The 19,793-nt window shown below is 45.3% G+C and overlaps 2 protein-coding genes across 2 annotated transcripts; one reads left to right on the forward strand and one right to left on the reverse strand.

Moving 5' to 3' along the window:
• LOC123139891 (pumilio homolog 3) lies at positions 1-5,968 on the forward strand. Its single transcript, XM_044559585.1, has 11 exons — positions 1-100; positions 537-1,250; positions 1,464-2,439; positions 2,524-3,082; positions 3,158-3,299; positions 3,411-3,518; positions 3,608-3,826; positions 3,914-4,024; positions 4,598-4,792; positions 5,123-5,297; positions 5,450-5,968. The coding sequence occupies exons 2-11, from the start codon at positions 618-620 to the stop codon at positions 5,488-5,490; spliced, it is 3,159 nt and encodes a 1,052-aa protein (XP_044415520.1). The 5' UTR covers positions 1-100; positions 537-617; the 3' UTR covers positions 5,491-5,968.
• Positions 5,969-6,813: 845 nt separating this feature from the next.
• On the reverse strand, positions 6,814-12,077 carry LOC123139892 (P-loop NTPase domain-containing protein LPA1). Its single transcript, XM_044559586.1, has 7 exons — positions 11,634-12,077; positions 9,789-10,078; positions 9,368-9,449; positions 8,679-9,098; positions 7,818-8,555; positions 7,584-7,688; positions 6,814-7,353 (listed from the first exon to the last, which is right to left on the reverse strand). Exons 1-7 carry the CDS (start codon positions 11,769-11,771, stop codon positions 7,093-7,095), a joined length of 2,034 nt encoding a protein of 677 aa, XP_044415521.1. The 5' UTR covers positions 11,772-12,077; the 3' UTR covers positions 6,814-7,092.
• Between the last annotated feature and the right edge of the window lie 7,716 nt (positions 12,078-19,793).

Below are 19,793 nucleotides of genomic sequence, written 5' to 3' on the forward strand. Positions count from 1 at the left end.
GACTCCTCGTCCGCGCCGCTCCGCCGGACTGGCGTGGAGCGGGGATCCGTCCGTCCGCCGGGGCTCCGATTGATTCCCCCCGCCCGTCCGTCCGTCGGAGGTGACGAACCCTAACTCAACCTGCTTGGATGATTATTCTTCCCGGGGTCTGTTGATGTTTCTCTTGCTTCCTCCCCAATCCGCCTCACGTTGCCGATTCCTTCGCTGCTTCGATGGAGTAGCCAGTGGGTTTGCTGATTTCTTGCCAGATAATTAGGGGTTCAGTTGCTTGAACCCTCGGCAGGTCCGCCCCTAAAAGGTGGGATTTTTTTTTGGTTGGGGTCCCTTTTTGCTGCTATCCGGGTAGAGAAATTGGTGAAACCAGCTTGGAATTCAGCCCGATTCCCTCTCGCTTGTGTTTGGTTTCTTCTAGGCCCTGGCTCTGCTTCTCTGCTTCTGATCGTTCTCTGTAGTTCATCGAGTTCTTCGCGTTTGTCTTTAATCTGGGTGTGAAATTCGGAGTTCTAATCGCCGTCCCGGTGCTTGCTGTGTTTCAGGCTTCGTGTGGGAACGAGGCCAAGAGCAGGAGGAAGGAAACAGAGCCGGCCGGCTAAGTGACCACCAAGGCTGCCGCGGCGATGGCTCCGTCTCCGGCGGGCCCCACCTTCGAGGACCTTGAGCGCGACCTGCAGGCGGTGCTCATGGACCAGAACCACCATGGCAGCGGAGGCGGCGCCTCTGCCGAGGAGCTTAGCATGTACCGCAGCGGCAGCGCTCCCCCCACCGTCCAGGGCGCCCGCGCCGCCGTCGGCACGCTCTTCTCCGCCGCGCCCCCGGCCCACGTCGACAGCAGCGGCCTCGGCGGCGCCGCCGACATGCTCTCCGAGGAGGAGATTCTGTCTCACCCGGCGTACCTGCAGTACTACTACAACAACGAGCACCTCAACCCGAGGCTGCCCGTGCCGATGGTGTCCAAGGAGGACTGGCGCGCGGCGCAGCGGTTCCAGGCTGCCTCCGGGGGCATCGGGGACTGGAGGAGGCGGCCCTCGGAGGCCGCTGGCGGGAGCTCTCTCTTCTCGGTGCAGCCAGGGGCACGCGAAGGCAACGGAGTGGACTATCTCCTCAATGATAGGATGGGCAGAGGTGAAAGGAATGGCCTCGCACGTCAGCAGTCGTCGGAGTGGCTCGGCCAAGCAGCTGATGGGCTTATTGGGCTGTCTGATGTCAATGGCCTCGCCTCCCGTCGCAAGAGCTTTGCGGATGCCCTGCAGGTTGACAATATTTTCTCATTGCATTTGCTGTGATAGTGTGATCATAGATTCTTTAACCTTCTGTAGAAGTACATGTTTTATATGAATGGAAACAAATTGTCTTTGCACTTATACTGATAGGCTACTTCTACAATGCATCCCTTTTAAGACTATTTTGTAGCATGTAAGTCTCGGTTTGTTTTGTTATCTAATTTACAGTGGTTTCCATGACAGGAAAATATTAGCCGTCCTGCTTCTAAAGCTGCTCATCTTTCACGCTCTAATAGCCGGAATGCTTTTGAGAGCCCAAATCTTTCACGCTCTAATAGCCGGAATGCTTTTGAGGGCCCGAATCTTTCACGCTCTAATAGCCGGAATGCTTTTGAGGGCCCGAATCTTTCACGCTCTAATAGCCGGAATGCTTTTGAGAGCCCAAATCCAGTAAGGTCCTCTGAGTCATCGAAGGCACAACTGCAGAGTAGGTCAGAATCTATGAATGGCTTTCGGTCTGGATCGGCTTCACCCAGTCTTGTCAGGGTGCAAAGTTTAGGTTCTTCAATGTCGCACACATTTGCTTCTGCAGTAGGCTCTTCGATCTCAAGAAGCACCACCCCTGACCCTCAGTTGATGCAGAGGGCTCCAAGCCCTTGCCTTCCTCCAGTTGGAGTTAGGATGGGAAAAGCTGATAAAATGGTTGAAGGCAGAAATGTTGCTTCTCGTAATCATGATGGTTCTGACACTGCAGCAGCTCTATCTGCTATGTCCAGTTTAAACCTCTCGGGGAACAACATGGCCAATCTAGAAAGTGATGTGCAAAATCATATTTACCAGAACTTTGGTGGCGATCAAAGAGATGTGCTCTTCAATAATGTTCCAAAGGAGCATAGGCAGTTTTCTCCACATAATTTAGTTCATAATGCTGATGAAGAGCCGATAAATGCCCTTGAATATGCAGTCTTTCCAAATGGTAGCAGTCACTTGAGTAATCTAAATATGAGTAAACTGGCAGCTGAAAGCAACAGCAAGTTCCCTACACAATCACAGCATGGTAATGGGCACAAGAAAGGATCTTTGCTGAGCCCGACTGGACCTGTGTATCTCTACCAAAACCTGAATGGCGATAGCTCAAACACTGATGTACCTGGACGACATGCAAAGGCTAATTCACGAAGTCCTGGCTCGTCCATGCTGAATAATCACCTGAATACTGGTACTCTCTCTTTCCCTCTCTCTTTCTCTCTCTGTCTGTGTGTGTGTGTTCCCATTGTTTCCTGACTTGTGTTTTCTTGCCCAGATGGTGAATATGCCAACCTTCTTTCAAGTCAAAGGGGGACTGGTTATCAGGTCCAACCAATGGATGCAGTCTATGCCCCTTACTTGCAGGCAAACCCCAACTCTCCCCTTGGTGCAGCTGGAAGCATGAGTCCTTTCCGGGGAAGTAACTTTTCTGGTTCAGGCCACATGGATAATGCTGCATATCAAAAGGCTTATCTTGCATCATTACTTGCTCAGCAGAAGCTACAGTATGGAATGCCATACATGGGCAAGTCTGGTGGTCTTAGCCCAACTCTTTATGGCAGTGAACAAGCATATGGCATGGACATGGCATATTTGTCAAGTCCGACATCTAGCCATTTTATCCCATCTCCCCAGGGTCATGCCAGGCAAGGAGATAGGCTGACACGTATTCCATCCATGGCAAGGAGCACCACTGGAGGAACCATGGGAACATGGAGTTCAGAGAATGGTCTGATAGATAATGCTTATGAGTCTACTCTGCTGGAGGAATTCAAGACCAATAAGACCCGATCTTTTGAGCTGCTAGATATTGTAGGTCATGTGGTCGAGTTCAGGTATTACTTCCTGGATTTAAACTGAGTATTGTTGTTGTGTTTATGTGGGATACTAATATGATTCTCCCTCTGCAGCTCGGATCAGCACGGGAGTCGCTTTATACAGCAGAAACTTGAAACAGCTTCTACTGAAGAGAAGAACATGATTTTTCCAGAAATACTTCCCCAAGCACGAATGTTGATGACCGATGTTTTTGGAAACTATGTTATACAGAAGGTGTGCAACTATCTTATGCATCAGTATCGAACAAATTTGATTCATTTATTAATGATTTTTGAGTTTATCTTGTTATTTTAAGACCTCAGCTTAATTTGTTGTTCTTGGCAGTTCTTCGAGTATGGGACTGAACCACAACAGAAGCAATTGGCAAACCTACTCAAGGGTCATGTATATACGCTGAGTACACAAATGTATGGTTGCCGGGTTGTTCAGAAGGTATGTATTGCTACAAACTAAACTTTCCCCTACGAAATCAGTTATGGACTAGCTGTTCACAGTCTTAGGGACATCATATTTTTCTGTAGGCTTTAGAAGTGGTTGGTGTGGAGCAACAAACACAAATGGCTTTGGAGCTTGACGGAAACACAATTATTCTGAAATTAGTTCGTGATCAGAATGGCAACCATGTAATCCAGAAGTGCATAGAATGCATCCCTCAAGAAAGGATACAGTTCATCGTTTCTGCTTTTTATGGACAAGTGGTTGAACTTTCCACCCATCCATATGGTTGCCGTGTTATTCAGGTGCTATATCAACCTATATCTGGTTTTAATGAATGTGTTTTCATTCACAATTTACTAAATTTACCTACCTGTATTGACTACCACCAGAGAGTCTTGGAGCACTGTGATGATGAAAGCACGCAAAACGCCATGATGGAGGAGATCATGCAGTGTGTGGTTCCTTTGACACAAGACCAGTATGGCAATTATGTTATCCAGGTAGCTGCTTATTCATTTACTTGTTAAATATTTGTCATTGAGCAATTTCACTTAGGCCTACTATATTAAATCAGTGGGAGGAATGGGTTATGTTGGGTTTCTTCTACCAAGTTAGCAGGGTTTTTTTTTCTATTTTTTTTTCGGTTGCAAGTTGGCAGTTACTCCACATATTTAGGAACGGAGGGAGTACATATCATGTAAATGCTCTTTCTCTTGTTTTCATATCTTGTTGGAAGTAGTTTCTAACTACCGCATGTGCTTGGTACTGTTTTGTTCATACTTCCTGCCCAGTACCACTAAGTGTTTTGATTTGTTCGATGTGATCTATCATGCCGATATATGATACTCCCTCTGTCCCATATTGGTTGTCTCTCAAACGGATGTATCTAGCACTTAAATAGGTGTAGATACATCCATTACCTAGTATGGGAGGGATGGAGTATTATATATGGACAGTTTTTTTTCCCTTCTGTTTACGGCTTTCTCGTATTACTGTGTAGACTAGCCATTACCTAGTTGAAAGTGTCATGTATCCCACTTATACAAAGAGCTTTTGGCTTCTTTGTTTTGTAGCATGTCTTGCAACATGGGAAACCAGAAGAACGCACTTCTATAATTAAGCAGCTTGCTGGACAGATCGTGAAGATGAGCCAACAGAAATTCGCTTCCAACGTTGTTGAGAAGTGTCTGTCTTTTGGTTCTCCTGAGGAGCGCCAGATACTAATTAATGAAATGCTTGGCACTACTGATGAGAATGAGCCATTACAGGTGTGTTTTCAACCAGCTGTATAAGCATACTGGTTCTTTGTTGCAGAACATGCTCTGTGTAAAAATAAAATTGATATTTATTGACTACATGAATATAGCTCTTACGTGCTATGGCTGCTGAATTTTAGTGTAGTTATTAGCACAAGCTATTTCTTGTTTTGTCTATGTCTTGAGGAACTGAAGTTGTTCAGCATGCCATACGTGTGAAACTGTTTTCTGTTTCCTCATCTGCTGCTTCAAGGCGCAGATGTGGATACCACGTCTTTATTATTCTAAAGCTTGTATTTTTGGGCAATTTCAGTCTTCTGACGTCTAGCTTCTGCTTTCCAGGCAATGATGAAAGACCAGTTTGCAAATTATGTAGTGCAGAAGGTTTTGGAGACTTGCGACGACCACAACCGTGAGCTGATTCTTTCGCGTATCAAGGTCCACCTGAACGCACTTAAGAGATACACCTACGGGAAACATATTGTTGCCCGGGTGGAGAAGCTTATAGCCGCAGGAGGTACCAGATTCCAAAGCCCCTCTTAGTCATCCTTACTGTGATTCATCCTTCTTCCTTTTTAAGACGCGTGGTTGTTTGCTTCTTGCTTCCTAATCTGCATATCTTTGCAAACCCTTTTCCATTTGGATTTAATTTGTTTTTCTCATTTGCAGAAAGGCGTATCGGGGTCTCGTCGCAGTCTTGCAGAGATTGAATGGTTAGTTTGACAGAATAACCCCTGTACAGACAGATAGCGAGGCTAGCCTTACCAGTAGTCGTTGTCCAGTGCCGTCGTCGGAGAAGTTGGAGCTCAAGAAAGCCTTTGATTGTAAATAAAGGAGGGGGCCTCTGGGAATAAAGAAAGAGAAAGAGAAGAGATTTTGCTTGTTCAAAAGGAGAGAAGTTGTATATTTGTACCTTTTTCCCTCTTCGAGTAAGATACATATCTATATCTATATATATATATAAGAAAGGCAAAGCATGGAAGCAAATTAGCTGAAATATTTAGGGTTAGATGATGATGGGAAGCAAGGACACCTGTAGATCCTTTTGCCTTGGGTTTCATCAGTGTATAAGGTTTCCATCTCTTGTAAAGATTTCCTATTTTACTGATGTTTCGCAGAAGTCAAATGTTTCAGTCTTTGTAAAGAAGGTTTCACAGAAATCAAATGAATGCCTGTCTATGAAATGAATGCATGCGGCTCTGGAAGTACCAATGTTTTAATTATGTTTTGTCATGTGTGGTAGATGTGTCTTTTTCCATCTTTTTTGGTGTTGATGTCTACCTGCTAATTTTACTCTTTCAAGCTGTCTCTCGACTCGCGACATATTTTCCTCTTATTTCCTCATAAGGATGCATAAAATATTTATCGAGAGTTCATTTTTTGACTTCTATTCTTAGTTCCATCACAAGAACATTTGCATGCTCATGATAGCCGTTGAAAGAGAGGAATTGGCTGAATTTGTTGCACTGGCGCTAGGCTTGGCAACTGTTAACAACTACTCTCTCCGTTCCTAAATATTTGTCTTTTTAGAGATTTAAATGGATTATTACATACGGATGTATATAGACATATTTTGGAGTGCAGATTCACTCATTTTGCTTTGTATGTAGTCACTTGTTTATTTTGAAACGGAGGAAGTATACCTAATTGCCTCGGTTAGAAATATAATTTGTGTCACAACTCATAACTGATCTAAAATATAATTAGATTAATTGTTGTTCAAAGCATGATCTTGCACAGTTATTCAACATTGGTTTTGTTGAGTGTTTCTTTGCGACATAGAAGTGCCAGGGTTTGTGGTTGTTGCATGTTATGTATGTTTGTTGGGTTGACCGTGAGGTCATGGAGTTTCTTTCTTAACGAGTAGCCCTCATATGATCTATATGTATCGGTTTTCGCCCGGTTTTCCGTTAATTAACCAGACAATTCTCTTTTTCTTAATTAATCGACGAGGCAAATCTTTTGCCTCCCTTTCAAAAATAATAATCGATGAGTATGTGTCCACCGCCTGCACTGACTTCCTACAGAATATATTCTCGCGCAAATTCAGAATGCAATTTCAACTTTTCATTATTCGAGTTTCCCCAAAAGGGCAGAGCCCCAGGATTCCTATATATAGCCAAGCATGAGGTCCTCTAACAGTCACAACCACAACATAAGCTCATATGGGTACAGCAACCGGTGCAGACTCCTAACTGAAAGCACCACCGGAGAATGTGTCCAAGAGCACCGCGGCTGACAGTGGACCGTGGCAGTGGTGTCTGCCGGACGGCACCACCGGCTTTTCTTCCCCCAGGGGTTGGTCGGCGGTGTCACGCGCACGGCATCTTTGTGGCAGCGACGTCCTTGGACATTGTGAAGAGGTCCAGGTTGTGGTGGTACCTGCCCTCCACCATGGCGTCATCTGCTCCGAGGATGCTCTCTTCCATGGGCGGTGACCTCCTGGCGCCGTACCCCGCAGCCTGCTCGTCGTCGTCGGAGCAGTTGCCGTTCCCCATCACGTCCTGCATCGCTAGGTCATCGTACTCCTCGTCAGACTTGGTGGAGTGCTCGTCGACTGATCCCGCTTCAATCTGAAGGAATTGGTTGGCGCAGAAAACATTTAGCAATCTAGAAAAAGCTTGGATTGCTGACGCACAAGCTTTGAACTGAGGCATGCTATCAACTGGCATTCCTGGTTAGCATATGGCACAATGTATTTGAAGGAGTTTAGGAAGCAGCAACTGCAATCAAGTATCTGCTACCAGAACAGAAGTACAAGTAAATCCCACTAGGAAAATTGCTGGATAATATAGTTAGCTACCTCATGAACATCTCTTTCTTCATCAGTTAGATCCTCATCAGTTTCAGCGTCAGGTGGGTCGTCAGCATCCTCTTCACTACCATAGACTGAATAATCCTCCATATGCTGGAAAGGTCACCAGAGCATTCGTTAGATCGGAATGTATAGCATCAGCAATCGTCTAAAAAAACATTAACACATTGATGCCAGTATTAATAACAAACATATCTTAGTGTTGATGCACACAACACATACCTCTTTGGAGGCGCAGTCTGACGTCTTTGGTGAGCTGCAGCATGAGGAGAAGTATCTACCGCCTGTCTCGATCCCATCAGCCCTCAGGTCATCTACACTTCCAGCATGGCTGGTGCCGCCACCTGTGTCACTCAGCCACGCGCTAATCCCGAAAGAACCAAACTGGAGATTAACTGACTCCGCCTTCCCAATTAGTGATGGGTTAACCATATGATTTCCTACTGATCTACCACTGCCTGTATTGCCATTAGCATTGCCATCACCTGAATCTACATGCCAAGCCTTAGTCACCGAACCATCAGGGTTAAGGAGAGCCATCAGGTTCCTCGAAGACCCCTTCCTTTGAATGAGCTGGAACATGCCCTTGGAACCCAAGGAGTTAGCTGCACGCTGGTTCCTGTATTCCTCATCCACTACAGGAACGGTGTTTGTGTTGAGGTCATACAACTGCTCCCCAACTTCTCGCCGGCGAAGACAGCTGAAAACCGTGGCATGTATCGCTGCCACGCTCTGGTCAACGTTAGTGTTGTTAATTTTGGGTACCAGATGCTTGTCTGCTCGGTTGCAAAGGTACTCCTGGATAGCCCTGATGTTCCGGATGTACTTGATATATCTGTTCTTTGCTGGGTCCAGTGTCATGTACTTTGCGCGTACAGCAAACCGTTCCATGTGCTTCTCCTCATTTGCAATGTAGACCATAAATGGTATTATGGAAGGATGTTTCTTCATTAGCCCCATCTATTAGATATTCAAAATAAAATATAGCTTAGTCAATTCATCAGTGCAACAAAATATATAACAGGTAAACGACACAAGAGCGCTGTAATAGAATATCAGTGTTGCTTCTGGACTAGTACGCACCACAAAATTGAGGCTCAAATGAACTCCTTCAACAATAACAGATTGCTTCTGCTCTTCCCAGGATGTAATTAATCTGTCCAGGCTGTCGATGACCATCTCGCTTTGCGCCTTGAACCCTTCTATCGCCATTTGTTTGCTGCCAATCAGCTCGGTCCTAGGAGGTAATACTGAGGATCCATGGCGAGATTTAACATCTGAAGTGTCATCTTGGCCTTCACTGGTGTTAGGATGAGAAACCATTGCGAGCTTCTTTGCCTGGCGCTTAGCCTTTGACTGAGCAACTGCAACAGGGTCCAAGTATTCTCCTGCATGGTAGGTTGACGCATAGAGAAGTGGATTTTGCTTTTCATCTGCAAAGCTTCTCATCATATGGCGTATGGAATCAGTAGAAACCACTGTCGTTATGCCCAATCTACTACCCTGGGTAAAACAAACAGACTGTATTTAGCATTCAGAAAAGAGTCAGCATCATGTATCTCTTTAATTTACAGTTCAATCTTCTAAAAGCGACAAGAAACACAACAGCGCAGGAAAGATGTCAAAGCGCTTTAAATTGGTATCTGATATGCAGATACTTAGCATTAAATGCTTCTTCCTGTGCAGAACTACTGTGTCACTGGTGTTCTATATAGTATAGCTATCACCTATCAAGAAATGGCCGAGACTCTTAGGTTAGAAAATTAACATACCAACAGAGACGATAGGGTAGACTTGCCGCATCCGCTTGTCCCACACAAGAGTACTGTCACCGATTCCTTTTTCTCCTTAATTCTGATCAGAATAATTGGAAAAAGACACAATTGCAAAAATTAGCTGCTGCTGAATCCATTGAGTAGCTACCCTATGTGTGCCCTGAAATGACTTGGATAATATATGCATATTTCATTGGAGCATAATGCATGCACCATGCTCATGAGAATAATTTGGCTTTTTTGAAAGGAATCATTGACTTTAACAAAGCACCCTAAGCATAAATGTCTGTCCTGAGCCTATTCAGTTGTGGACATAATAGATGACTAGGAGCTGTAAATTAAATCAATGAAGAAATATGCTAGTTGGATTGCTACTAATTCGTATGAACTCAATAAGATACAGATAGGGTAAAGTTACCTGCAAGCAAGAAGCAAGTCAGCCTTCTGGTTTGGTCCAACATACTTGTAAGAAGAGAGTGCATCACACACGATATTCAGAAACCTCTCTCTTGAAACAAGAATCGTTGTCTGCGTCTTGTACAATTCGAAGGGCAAGCTGCTGCCAGTTGCGTCTAGAATATCTGTGTTAAGCATCTCAGCATCTTCTCCAATGCCCAGGCTAGAGGCATTTTCTTCTTTAACAGCCCTGTCTGACCTTGATGCATCCAAGAATTCACTCCTCATCACACTGAACACTCTCTTGCTAATCTGACAGTGCCAACAAGGGTGACAAAAAATTCACTGTTAAACTCCGCACACCAATAAAAATAAGTTGTGCACAGAAACGGCGTATTACTTTGCAGCTTATCGAAAAAGACGATGAGGAAAATAAGATATGCCAAACAGTCATGACCAAATCAGAGTAAGAAAATTACGTTAAGTGAGAACCTGATACCAGAGCTCAGGTCAACTCCAAGATGCATATTTGCTTAGGCAGCTAACCGAAATGGACGATGAGAAAAACAAGATACAGCAAACAGTCATGATCAAATCAGAGTACGGAAATTACGTCAAGTGAGAACCTGATGCCAGAGCTCAGGTCAACTCCAAGATGCATATTTGCTTAGGCAGCTAACCGAAACGGACGATGAGAAAAACAAGACACGCCAAACAGTCATGATCAAAGCAGAGTACGAAAATTACGTCAAGTGAGAACCCGATGCCAGAGCTCAGGTCAACTCCAAGATGCATATTTGATTAGGAAGCTAATCGAAATGGACGATGAGGAAAACAAGATACGCCAAACAGCCAACACCAAATCAGAGTACAGAAATTACGTCAAGTGGGAACCCGATACCGGAGCTCAGGCCCGGTTCCAAGATACAGACTAGAACGGTAGCCCGTCAAGCTGCAGTTCCCGAGCATAAAGATCATTGGCAAGGCAAAGCCTGGATGTCTATATCATCATAACATGGTGATGTCTCTGTCATCAGAGCACAATAAATCGAAGAAAGGAATAGCGATTCACACTAGGTGTAGGTGTAGCAAAGGGGGCAACGGTATGTGACGATAATGACCCCCAAGCAAAGTATCACCAAAAGACAAAATTCAGTCTGCAACAAGAGGAACAGCTTGGACAAAATACGCGGAATCAGATCCGATCTTTTGTTGCAAAGAATGACCCTGGCCAAAAGACGGCGAAAGGGATATGGGAGTTTCCTGTCCAATCCAATCCAAGGGAAGTGAACCGGCCCGGGGGAGTTTGGATCGGATTGGGCCAAGAACATGGTGTGCTCATCGATTGGTGGAGCGGCTGTCGCCTTCCCGTGTCGAAATCGTCCCACCGCCAAACACTATGCTAGGCATGCCTAACTACATCTCTTGAGCAAAGAACAATCGATTCAACACCCTGCTAGGCATGTGCTGCCCATGAATGAACATGAAGGATCTATGGCATCTACTCTAGAACATAACAGAAGCAGGCAGAGGCAGTTGTCACCTTCCCGTGTCAAAATCGTCCCACTGCCGAACACTATGCTGGGCATGCCTAACTGCATCGTCTGAACCAGGAAGGAGCAATTCAGGCAGAAGCGCCAGAGCTCTATGCTGCACATGTGCAGCAGCGCCATGGAGGATCTGTGGCATCTGAAACAGAGTAGGAGCAGCCAGTTTCGTCCCCAGTCTAATACTCTAATCTAATCGTGGCATGGCGCGCGAGGGCCTCCAATCGGAGGCGGGCGGCCGTCCATTGCTCGGGAGGGATCAAGATCGCAGACAGCAAAGAGGAAAGGGGGAGGGGGGAAGGGATGGGGGGACGACGGACCTTGAAGGCGTGGCGAGCCTTGCAGCCCATGAGCTGGAGGGTGCTCTGCAGGACGGGGCGGGTGTACCGGAACGCCCGCCGGCCGCCGCCGTCGGCGACGGCAATGTAGAGCAGCTTGGGCGGCGGCGCCTCCGCCATGGATCAGGGATCCCTCACGGAGCCCGCCGGGTCAAAGATGGGGTTTTGAGGCGCATTGCGGCGGCGGGGTCATGGGCGCGGGCATGGGCGTGGGCGTGGGGGGCGGTGGGGAGGGCCGAGAGGGCAAGCAAGCAGGTGTCGTCACGACGTCCACGCCGCGCGCGCCCATGGCTTCCACATGGCCGCGCTCCCTCTCCCTCTCTCTCTCTGGCTCCGCTCTGCACGAGAGGAGTCGTCGCCTTCCTCCTCCGCTTTCTCTCTCTAAAGTTGTGGGATTTGGCCTTCCCTCCCTCCTCTGCTTTTCTCCTCTCCTCCTTCCGCTTTTATTGCCTCCTGCCTCTCTCCTTTTCTCTCTCTCTCTCTCTCTCTCTTTTCTTTTACCCTTTTTTTATAGAGCTATTAATAATGTACAAATAATAAAAGTGCTACTCCACAAGGAATTTTTTTAAATTTAAAGATAGTGACTTCGTAAATTTCAAGATGATATGCCGGCTCAGTCTTTCGAAGGTGCTCATAGGGGTAGAGTGTGCGTGTGTGCAAGACTGTGTGTAAATTACATACTAGTGAAGTAATTGTTGAACCAATTAGTATCTTATTAGTAAAACTTAAATGCCCTGGTGAGTACTTTCTCCTGAGTAATTGTTGAACGTCAATATACCCCATAGCCCATTACCAAGGTTGCAATGGTGCATCCTTGTCCTTGCTGAGCGGGACTCGATTGCAATCAGAAACGAATTCCGGTATCTCATTCAGGTGGGCTCCTTGATATATTGTCCATGACTCCAGGAGGCTCCTCATCTTGTTTTAAATTTCTCGAATATAACTTTGACAGTAATCACGAGATTCCAATAGTACAATATCATTATTATTGAATTTTATTTTATTGTGCTTACTCTTTAAACCAATGGTGCAACCATTTAGTAGTACGATCCTTTCTCGTGTCAATCGTTTTCGATTCCCTCTTGTGAGGATCTTTTTGTGTGAATGGTTGTATCTATCCATCGTCTATACGTGGCACTGGCCTTAGTATTAAATCACCTTGGTTGTGCCGGTGTTCACATGTGAGAAGAGATCAGACAGAAACAAGTGAGATTTTTATATCAGGGCAAAAAAGTGTAGCTTTGGATTAGGCATCCATCCGCACTAGGTGTTGGGCACGTAGGTGAGTACTCTTGTTTAATCCAGCAATATCTTTGGCGGCATATGCAGAAATCTATCTATTTTTTTAGGAAGAACCACGGGGACAAGAATTGAACTGCTATTTACACGGCTGACTTGATTTTCACCCAAATTGTAGCAAATAAAACTTGTATTTGCGACCAAGTCGGTGCCTAGTTAAATTATTAAAACTTTTAGCACAGATTTCATTTTGATTATTTGGACAGAAAATTTGAAAACCACTTTATATGTATAAGAACTTAATTTATCCTGGAATGTATTTATTGAATTCTAGTACTCCATCCGATCTAAATTAATTGACCCTCCTTTAATACAATTTTATACGTCAATTATTTTGGGTCGCAGGGAGTACATTATTCTCAGTTTCATATGTACATCATAAAAATTAACTGCTGGTCCAAGTTACTACGTTGAGGACCATATCAGTCTCCAAAATACCACTCCAGTGTGTTTGTTTAGACACGGCAGCGGCGACACTTTGTATCGTCATCCTCTTGGGGGCATTGTCGTGGAGCCCCAGATGTCTCCGGTCGAGCCTCGACTAGGTGTCAAGCTTGTTCTAGTTTCATGTCCATCTTTTGATGTGCTTTGTAAGTGAGCCTCCCCATTATATCATATCGTTCGACCGTGTACCTTGTTGTGTTGTTGCTTTATTTATATATCGATGCGAAAGCTTGTTTCGAGAGTAGCTTGTATAAATTGTAACCGCAACAAAATGTCTGCGTGTATCTATCTAGTCTTTTTTTTTTTTTTTTGATCATATGCGTGTATCTATCTAGTCTAGTGCTATAGCAAGCGCGAATAAAATAAAAATGATCTAGCTAGATGGGGGACTTGTTACGGATTTGTTTTTTCTTTTTTTGAGGAAAAAAGAATAAAATCGCTGCGCCGCAGCTTGCCCCCTGCGCTCCTTTTCCTCTGCGATAAGGCCAAAGGCCATATGTCGTCCGTGCGCGATTCCGTTGTGCGGTTGCGGCCGGCCGTGGATCGTGCGTGCACGCATGGTGAAGAGTGAAGACCAGCGGCGGCGATGGCCGGCGTCCGTCCGTTGTTGTGGGATGGATCCGTCCCCCTTTCTTTCCGGCCGGCACCTTTGCCTTTGCACCTTCTTTCTTTCCCCTTTTTGCTTTTCGTATCGTACGTGTGTGAAACAAAGAAGCGAGGATGGCCGTCCGTCCGTCCATGGCGAGCAGAGACCAGCTGCACGCCAGCTGCATTGCATTTGCATGGATGGATTCGGACGGCGACGATCGGAATCGGATCGACGACGTACGCCGGCCGGCCGCCTCCAGAAGACAGACGTACATCGCTCATAGATAGACACGGACCCTCCTTGAACGAAGAAACACAGGGCCAAGTCTAGACGTGCGACCGAGTATGCGGCGGTGCATGGCGACCGTTGACTCACTCACTCACTCACCCTTTCAAGGCAGCCAAGAGAAAATCCATACAGTTCGGGTGGCGGTCAGCCGCAGACGGATTCACCGGAAACCTAAACCAGCCGGATCCAAGAAGACCCGCCATTGACGGGAAACACACCAACAAAATAAGGATAGGGGCAAGGAGAACATTTTCCTACTCTGAAACAGCGCCACCGCTTCACCGTTCCAAACCGAACACGAAGACTCTCTAAAGAGAAACTGAAAGGAATCACCCATGCTGTTGTCCAACAGGTCCGGGGCCTAATGATCGTGCACCGACGCCCACCCCTCTAATGATCTAGCTAGGCCGGACCACCGATGAAGAACCCCATGCTGAATCCCTCCGCCCATCACCACCACGCACCGCCTGATGGCCGGCCCGAACCCGTCGTTTTTGCGCTTTTCTGAAGGGGCCCGGCCTGAGGCCCGAGGCCTGGCGGGCTTTTACACGTTCGGGCCGGGCTTGGGCCCAAAAACCAGGCCTGATGGCCGGGCCAGGCCGGGCCCGGGCCTAGTTTTTTGCCACGGGCTTGGCTCGGCCTGGCCCGAGGTTTGGCCAGGTATACCTGGTAGTGACAAGAGGGTTTGATGACGGGTTGGCGCTAGGGTTACACGGCCGCCCATGTCGCCGCCTATTCCAAGAAAAACGATTCGTGCAACTGATAAGGTGAGTGTTCTATTTTCTTTTCTCCTTTGTTGTTGCACCTTTTGCCTATAATATTCGTGTGTGTGAAAAGAAACGTGTATTTTTCCCTGCAAAAAATAAAAAGAAGAACAAACATGGATCACCATCTATGGCGGGTGGTGCATGGGCGGATTTAGATGGTGATGACGGGTGGACCGGAACATCGACGTATGCCTGCCGCCCATCTACAACACCAAGGGGATAGTTTTCAATTTGCCTTGAAGTTGAATTGAATTCATCTTTTTTACCGTCTTCTTGTTTTTATTTTAGAACTAGTGATCATGGATTTTGTAAGAACGTATAATAATGATAAAAGTACCACCACTACTCTATCCGTTCGTTAAATTATGGTGTAAACAGAATTTCGTCAACAACGTTTGATCATGGATTGCGCTTTCAATATAAGATTTATATATGATACAAATGCATGCCTATACGTACATAAATTGCATAATTTTTAGCTGTGGTTGATCCTTATATTTGAGAAGCCAAATGGGACGAGAAGCAAGGGGGGTGAGTACTTTCGCATGTTTTTAAATTAAAAAGGTTGTTGTGGTGAACATTGGCATAATTTGTCGAGTATATAACTTTGACACTAATCAGCAGATTCTAACCGTACAGTTTTATTCTTAGTGGATTTATTTTATTGCGCTAGCTCTTTAAATCGGTGGCACACATTTCACAATCTTTATAAAAGGGAAAATGCATGATCCTATATTTCTTTCCTGTGTCAGTCGTTTTCTATTATGTCTTGTGTTGATCTTTTCTTTTGTGTCAGTTGGTTGTATCTGTTCTTTGTGGACAGGTGGCATTACCATTAAATCGCCTTGATTGTGCCGACTGTTCCCATGTGAGAATTAATTAGGCTAGACAGGAACAAGTGAGATCTTACAAAGAAAAGAGAGCTGACAGGAACAAGTGATGTTTCTATATCACTGAAAAAAGAGGCGCGACTTTGGATTAGGCATCCATCTGCACTAGGTGTCGGGCAGACACGTAAGTACTCTTGTTTAATCTAGCGATATTTTGTTTGCACCATATATATATGTTCAAATCTCTCTCTCTCTCTCTCTCTCTCTCTCTCTCTCTCTCTCTCTCTCTCTCTCTCTCTCTCTCTAGCAGGAACCACCAGACAAAAACTCGCTTGTTCTTTATGCAGCTAAATCAAATTTTAGGCCTTATATATCATAAACAAGTACTCTCTCCGTCCCATAATGTAAGACATTTTTTTGACACTTACATTATGGGCGGAGGGAGTAATGGTTTGGACATATTTCCAGCCAACTTTAAAAAAAATCAAAAATTTAAAACCTTGTGCATGGGCTCGTCCTGAAAAGCATTTATAGAATCTCAGTTTTTCATAATTTAATAAAAATAATAAAACACGAATTACTAGTCAGAGCCTCAGAGGTACATCTTGTAGACAGATAATTGTCCAAATAACACTACTACTTATTTTGTGATATAGAGAGTAGTTTATAAATTGTGATGCTGTTTTCTACTCCACTCAGCACATAAAAAGGAAGTGATGCTCCAACTTCTCGAGTGCGATATTTTAGGGACGGGCCTCTAGTGTGCCAAGAATTCAAAACAATAATCAAAGACGCTATTTAAACATTTCCACAAACATATATTTTATCTATAAAATGCAGATGCACTATCTCTATGCACCTGCAAAGTTCATTAAATAATACAAATATTTGTATACTACAGAAGAAAAGAAAAAAATTCTGGCACAAATACAACAAAAATACATTTTTGATCTACATGCTCGTCTTCTTTGTGTACAGTACACATGGAATATTTGTTGATGAAATCTCTTACCCACAAAGTATACATACGTATGTGTAGGCATATGATCCTCTTCCAGAATTTATTTTCGTAGGTGTAGTGTAGAAAGAATGTTTCCGATTGAAGAAACTAAAAATGCTACTTCTCCAAACGCACTTCATCGCGAGTGCGCGGGAATAAATGAGACGGTCGCCTCGTGCCTTCTCTCTGCACACGATTCCACGCTGCAATCGCGGCCTGCAGAGCTCGCCGTGCGACCTGCGTGCACGGCAAAACCAGCAATGGCCGGCGTCCGTCTGTTCTTGTAGAACAAATCTGTCCACCTTTCCAGCTTCTTTGCTTTGGCAAGTTCTTTTAGAAAAAAACTTTATCTTCATATGTGAAGAACAAAGGTGGACGACCGTCCATGACGGGTAAGGTATGTACAGGTGCATGGATGGATTCGGACCGTGCCAGCGTACTTGACAGAGAGAACCTTCGGTATCAAGGTTAGACAGGAAGAACCTTATTCCATATTCAGAAACCGCTGCCGCCTCGTCTTCTTGAACACGCCACAAACTCTAACAAAATTAAAAAACACCTAAAAACGTAGCCCTCTCGCTGGCAGGGGCCGAGATCCACCGCGCCTCCATGGTCTTAGGACCATAGGAGACGAGGCGGATCAGCGACAGCGCCGGCAAGAGGCTGAGGAAACCCTAGTCAAGAGTCACATGGGTCTTTGCCTCACACTTGCACTTTTCAATAAAGGATGGATTTTATTGACTCAAAACGAAGCATCAAGTGGATACAAACACAACGAGCACACACCCGATCAATGCATAGCTGGAATGCACACCGTCAACACCAACACACACATAAAGAATACACCGGCAAATAGCAAAGTTATATAAGACCCAAGCTATGTATGAGCAAGGAAAAAAAAACCAAAGCGACAAACTACAACTATGACTGTATCCGCACCAATTATCTCATGACACCACAAGGACAGAGAGATTCTTCAACAGGAACGCCTCCAGGAAGGAAGCGACACTCAAGCATCGTCGTCATCAGATCCAACAGTCAAAGGTCAGATTCTAGATTTTCACCCTAAAATATCATTCTGAGCATATCCGAGCAATGTCTTCAATAAGATAATGATGCAAAAACATCATCATTGCAAGGTATAACCAACTCAGGTTAGACCTAGATTTTCATCCCTGAAGCTCGTCGAAGTCAATCATGTGTTCTCTCCACCACTTTCCATGATCCTAGCAGCTACATGAGCTGGCCTAGAAAACTTGCATTCGAAGTGCTACTTTATCATGTCTTTAATTACAAACTGTTGTCTTGGACATCAACGTTATTTATCGAAGTTCCCGCAAAAAATAAAAACGTTATTTTTATCAAAGAATATAACTTTGACGGGTATCATATACTAACAGTACAATTTTATTCTCATTGGATTTTACTTCATCGTGCTAGCAAGCTCTCTAAATCAATGTCACACAATTTCACAATCAGTAAAAAAGAAGCCGGTGTACCCGTTCTCTTTTTTCTTGTGTCAATCGTTTTCGATTCTGTCTTGTGCTGTTTATTTTTTGTGCGTCAGTGTGGATGTACCCGTTCTTCGTCGACACGTGGCAGCATGCACTATTAAAATTTCATTGGTCATGCCGGTGTTCCCTTTGTTTGTTTCTTGGATCATCCTCCCATCGAGTTGTGCTAACCGTACAAGAGCGCGTAACGTAGATTCTTTCCCGGCGGCAACGAAAAGAATCTTGATCAAGCGGCTGACATCGTCCGGCATTGCAGCCACAGAGCGGAATGTGTGACGGGTGCCTGAGCGGATGGATTCGGACGGCGACGTCGGGCGGATCGGACCGTCGACGTACGCCGGCCGGCATGGCGACTGTCGACGTATGCGACGGTGCATGGCGACCGTTGACTCACTCACCGACCCTAGCTTTCAAGGCACTACTACGGTGCCACCGCTAGCCAAGTTTTTCCTGCATGCTTGACTGACTGGCTCTCACACGAAAGAAGAAAAATCGATTAAGTTCAGCCTGCGCCATATGCTACTCCCTCCGTCCCACAATGTAGCACGTTTTTTTGCACTACATTAGTGTCAAAAAATGTCTTATATTATAGGATAGAGGGAGTAGTATATTACGTTGTAAACTTGCAATGATGATGTTTTTGATTTTGACAGGCGGCGACGGGAGCCTCCCTGTCTTGACCACATACCAGTGACTCAACGGTGACATGCTATGGTGTCAAACTGCACAAAACCGCGTCCAAGAATTTGCACAAGCTCTCTACGACTTCATCACCCACACCAATCTAGCAGGTGGTCATACAAGGATGATATGATTTATCATAGTGGCACAAATTAGCATGCAATCCCTAAATGTATCCCCCTTGTGTAAAATGTACCAACTGTTTTATACAATAAAAGTTCCCTTTGTGAACAATTGAGCCATTAGTCAGACAATTAACAAATAAACTTTTCCATCACTGCATACAAGACTTCCATATTTGTTGGGGAACGTTGCATAAAATAAAAATTTTCCTACGTTCACCAAGATCCATCTATGAGTTCATCTAGCAACGAGAGAGAGAGATGCATCTACATACCCTTGTAGATCGCGTGCGGAAGCGTTCAAGAGAACGGGGTTGAGGTAGTCGTTCTCGTCGTGATCCTATCACCGGAGATCCTAGCGCCGAACGGATGGCACCTCCGCGTTCAACACACGTACGGTCAGCATGACGTCTCCTTCGTCTTGATCCAGCAAGGGGGAAGGAGAGGTTGACGAAGATCCAGCAGCACGACGGCGTGGTGGTGGATGCAGTAGGACTCCGGCAGGGTTTCGCCAAGCAACTGCGGGAGGAGGAAGAGGTGTAGCAGGGGGAGGGAGGCGCCAAGACTTAGGTGCGGCTGCCCTCCCTCCCCCCTCCTTTATATAGGCC

This window comes from Triticum aestivum, chromosome 6B (genome assembly GCF_018294505.1).
Source record: "Triticum aestivum cultivar Chinese Spring chromosome 6B, IWGSC CS RefSeq v2.1, whole genome shotgun sequence".
Taxonomy (NCBI): Eukaryota; Viridiplantae; Streptophyta; class Magnoliopsida; order Poales; family Poaceae; genus Triticum; species Triticum aestivum.